The sequence below is a fragment of the Microtus ochrogaster genome, chromosome 7 (assembly GCF_000317375.1).
Source record: "Microtus ochrogaster isolate Prairie Vole_2 chromosome 7, MicOch1.0, whole genome shotgun sequence".
Classification (NCBI taxonomy): Eukaryota; Metazoa; Chordata; class Mammalia; order Rodentia; family Cricetidae; genus Microtus; species Microtus ochrogaster.
This window is the reverse complement of record NC_022014.1, coordinates 29,734,118-29,737,657: the sequence shown is the minus strand read 5'-3', so window position 1 is coordinate 29,737,657 and position 3,540 is coordinate 29,734,118. Positions and strand designations below refer to the sequence as shown.

General features: G+C 57.8%; 1 protein-coding gene across 1 annotated transcript in view; it reads left to right on the top strand.

Annotated features, from left to right (window-relative positions):
* Borcs6 (BLOC-1 related complex subunit 6) overlaps positions 1–3,000 on the top strand; it is an 8,213-nt gene extending 5,213 nt beyond the window's left edge. Inside the window, exon 2 of the mRNA XM_005349806.2 lies at positions 316–3,000. Within this exon, the coding sequence (XP_005349863.1) occupies positions 1,236–2,318 (1,083 nt within the window). The 5' untranslated portion in view covers positions 316–1,235 and the 3' untranslated portion in view covers positions 2,319–3,000. The remainder of the gene's footprint in view (positions 1–315) is intronic.
* Positions 3,001–3,540: the final 540 nt, after the last annotated feature.

The window sequence follows — 3,540 nt, the reverse complement described above, 5'->3', positions numbered from 1 at the left end:
GATTATGCTTTTAAAAAAAAAAAAAAGAACTCAAAAAGCTTGCCAGGCGGTGGTGGCACGTGCAAGAGTAGAATTAGGACAGTCAGGATAGAGGGAACTGCTAAGGTCAATGTCGGTGCTGGCAAAAAGGGAAAGTAACAACTCTGCAGTGGCTCAGCAGTGACTGTAAAAACTTTCCACAAAGGTTTCTGTTCCAAAAACAGCAACGATCACACCTATTATAAACCAAGGAGGATATTAATAATTTGTTTTGCTAAATACAAGGGACCCAGAGCTTTGGTTCTATTTTGTAACTAACAACTTTTCTACCAACAGTTTGCCCTTGGGAAAAAATCTTCACCCACTACAGAAACTAAAACGCCCGGCTAGATGGACCTCCTGCCTGAATCTTGGTCTCGATGTTGGAAATCCTCTTCCTTCTCGTTTTAGCCCCAGGATCTTCTTGCTATCTCTTCCCCAGCCCGGCGCCCCAACACTTTTTGTTTATATCACCCCTCTTTGCCCCTGAGATTTAGGAAAGCCACTCTGCCTGCAAAGTGGCTCTGATGCTCTAGATGGTTCTCCGAGTCTTCCCATCAGAGACCTCCTCTAACTAGTACTACTTACTCTCAATTACAGTCCTTTATTTCCCGCACAATGCTTATCAATATTTCTGATCTTTTCATCTGTTGAATGTTTTCTTTTGTGACAAAATCACGTTTTATCCTCTAATGAGACAAAGCTCTACCCAGAGGAGACAGGAGGCCGGAGAGTGGCAAACACACACCGGAAAGTCCACAGACCTTGCTGCAACTCTGTCCACAGTGAGACGCTCTGGGTGTCAACGACCAGGTCCCAGGGTCTCAAGAACAGAACCAATCACTCTTGTGCCGCTGAGAATTCTGGCTTTAAAATATTCGCATCCCAAGAACCTCCAGAAATCCTAGAACGATCCCCGGTGGGGTGTGATTGCCAGGCAGTAACTGTGGACCCAGAGCCTGGCTCCGCCCCGCGGGACTCCAAGCGCAGCTGTCACCTCCCAGCTGCTACCCGACTGGCTTTCACGTGGGCTGTGCAGTTCAACAACAGCTCCTCGTCCGGAACTTCCTGGGGCGGCGACCAATCGCAGAATCCTTCCTGTCCGTGCCCCGATCATCCCGCTGCCAATCGGCGCGCCTCCGCCCCCGCCCCTTAAAGGCGCCGACGCCGCCGCGGAGCCGGGCGAGCGACTCGAGGTTCCGGCCCCCACCCGCAGCATGGAGGCCGCAGGGGGGCGGCTCGGGCCGGAACCGGACCTTTCGGCCGTCGCCGATTATCAGGCCGCGAATTTCAGCGGCCAGCCGGTCCGAACGCCTTCGAAGCCTCCCTCAGTCTTGAGGGCGTCCGGGGAGGAAGAGGCTGAGAACGTTGGGGTCGCTAGCCGTCACCCACGAGCGTCCCCGAAGACGTCGAGCGGCAGCATCGTCCGCGGGCCGGAGCCGGGCGCTTGGGAGGAACAGCCGGGCATCAGGGCGACGCCGTCAGGGACCGGGGGACGCGGGGGACCCGCAGGTTCTGAGCTCGCCCCGCCCCCGTCCTCCTGGCACCAGGACCCCGAGCCCGGCGAGAACCAGCCTTCCGCCCTGAGGGTCTGCCGTCGAGGGAGCCCTGGCGGTGGCGGCGTCGAGATGGATGTGGCGCCTCCGCAGCGAGAGGATGCAGACCACGACGAAGAGGAGGCGGCGGCGGGTAGGGCTGGCCGCTCGTTCCCCAGCCGCCTTCAGGACAGCCGCAGCCTGGACGGGCTGAGTGGGGCGTACGGCGGAGGGGGATCCTCGGCGACTGGCGAGGCCGGCGCGGGCGGGGGACGTCGCGCCACCATCTCCAGCCCCCTAGAGCTGGAGGGCACGGTGAGCCGCCACGGCGACCTTACCCACTTTGTTGCCAACAACCTACAACTCAAGATCCGTCTGAGTGGCGCCCCCCCGCCCCTTCCCCCTGCCTCTGCGCGGCCCAGCCTGACCCCCGCACCCACCCCCACTATTCCTCCCATCGACCCCGACGTGCTGAGGGATCTGGAGCGGCTGAGTCGCGAGCTGGGCGGCCGGGTGGACCGTCTGCTCCGCGGGCTGGGTGGTGCGGTGCAGGAGCTGACAGCATTGAGCGTGGGCTGTATCCAGACCTACCGCGACGCCGTGGATTCTTTAGGCGAGGCCGTGGACATGAGCATCAAAGGCATGTACACCTTACTTGCGCGCTGCGAGGAGCTGGAACGGGCTCTGCAACCGGTTCAGGGGCTGGCACGCCAAATCCGAGATATCCGACGTACTCTGGAGGTGTTGGAGGCCCTATGCAAGTGACCAGGAGCCCAGAGGAGAGAGAGGCCATGCCTAACCTGGCCAGGCCGGGGTCCAGTCGGACCCTAAGGATTCTTCGAGAAGCCCTGGTGGAAACTGCAGGCTGAGGGGAGGCCTGTGCGTTAGAGGTTCTTCTACAAGCGTTTAGGTGGCCTGTGCCCATTCTCGGAGTAATGTGTGAATGGAATGGGGAAGTCGTAAAGATTTTCCTGCTGCAAAGGGCTGTAGCTCTGCTTCTATTCAGTTGGCCAACAGTCTACCCTGTTCTTCCTGACTCTTCTCCCTCGCTGAACGCCATCCTTGGGAACGCAAGCCTTTAGATCTCTGCTGGTGGGGTGGAGCAGACCACCACGCGTGCCGAGAAGAGAACGGAAGGGGCCACTGTTTGCTGTGGCTGTCCTGATCCCAGTGATCAGACCCCAAGTGCCAGGGGGCTTTAGGAGCTTGAGTGGTCCTCGGCAGGCACCGTGCAGGCAAGGGCGCACATCTGCTAATGCATAACCTTCTGCTTCTTCCCTCTGGTTCCCTAAAATGCCACGGGGTGGAGCAAGCAGGTGCACATTTCCTGATGGAGAGGGTGAGGTTCTGGAGGTGTCTCACCGCTCTCGGTTAAGTTTAGAATTGTTGCTGGTTTTGAAGCCCACCTGTTGTGGAGAGTTTTGTGAAATTAAAGTGCCGCTGCTGCTAAGGCTGAGCCTGTTTCTGTGTGGGGTCGCAGGGGTTGACAAGGCGGAGGAATGGGAGTGAAGGTCCGGGTGGTTCCTGGAGCTCCCTGGGGGTGGGAACTGGGGGTGTGGGGGAGGAAGTCTCATGCTAGAGGGAGAAGGATCTAAGGCCTGCTTCAGATCTGAAGGAGATGATTACACAAAGGTCCTCAGAGCCACTACAAGCAGAAGCCAGCACGGGTCTTGTGTGTGTGTGTGTGGGGGGCTTTTCTGCTCCCGATGGACAGCAGACGCTCGGCAGATTGGTTATCTTGGTAATGAGGAAATATATAAACTCCTGCAGCTCTGTCCCTGACCTCAGTGCAGATCAGTCCACAAAGACTCTTCTCCTTACAGTTTACACAGTACATTCAAGAACTACATATTGCCCCGGGCGGTGGTGGCGCACGCCTTTAATCCCAGCACTCGGGAGGCAGAGGCAGGCGGATCTCTGTGAGTTCGAGACCAGCCTGGTCTACGAGAGCCAGGACTGTATTCTGATCACTTTAGCCACACGGAAA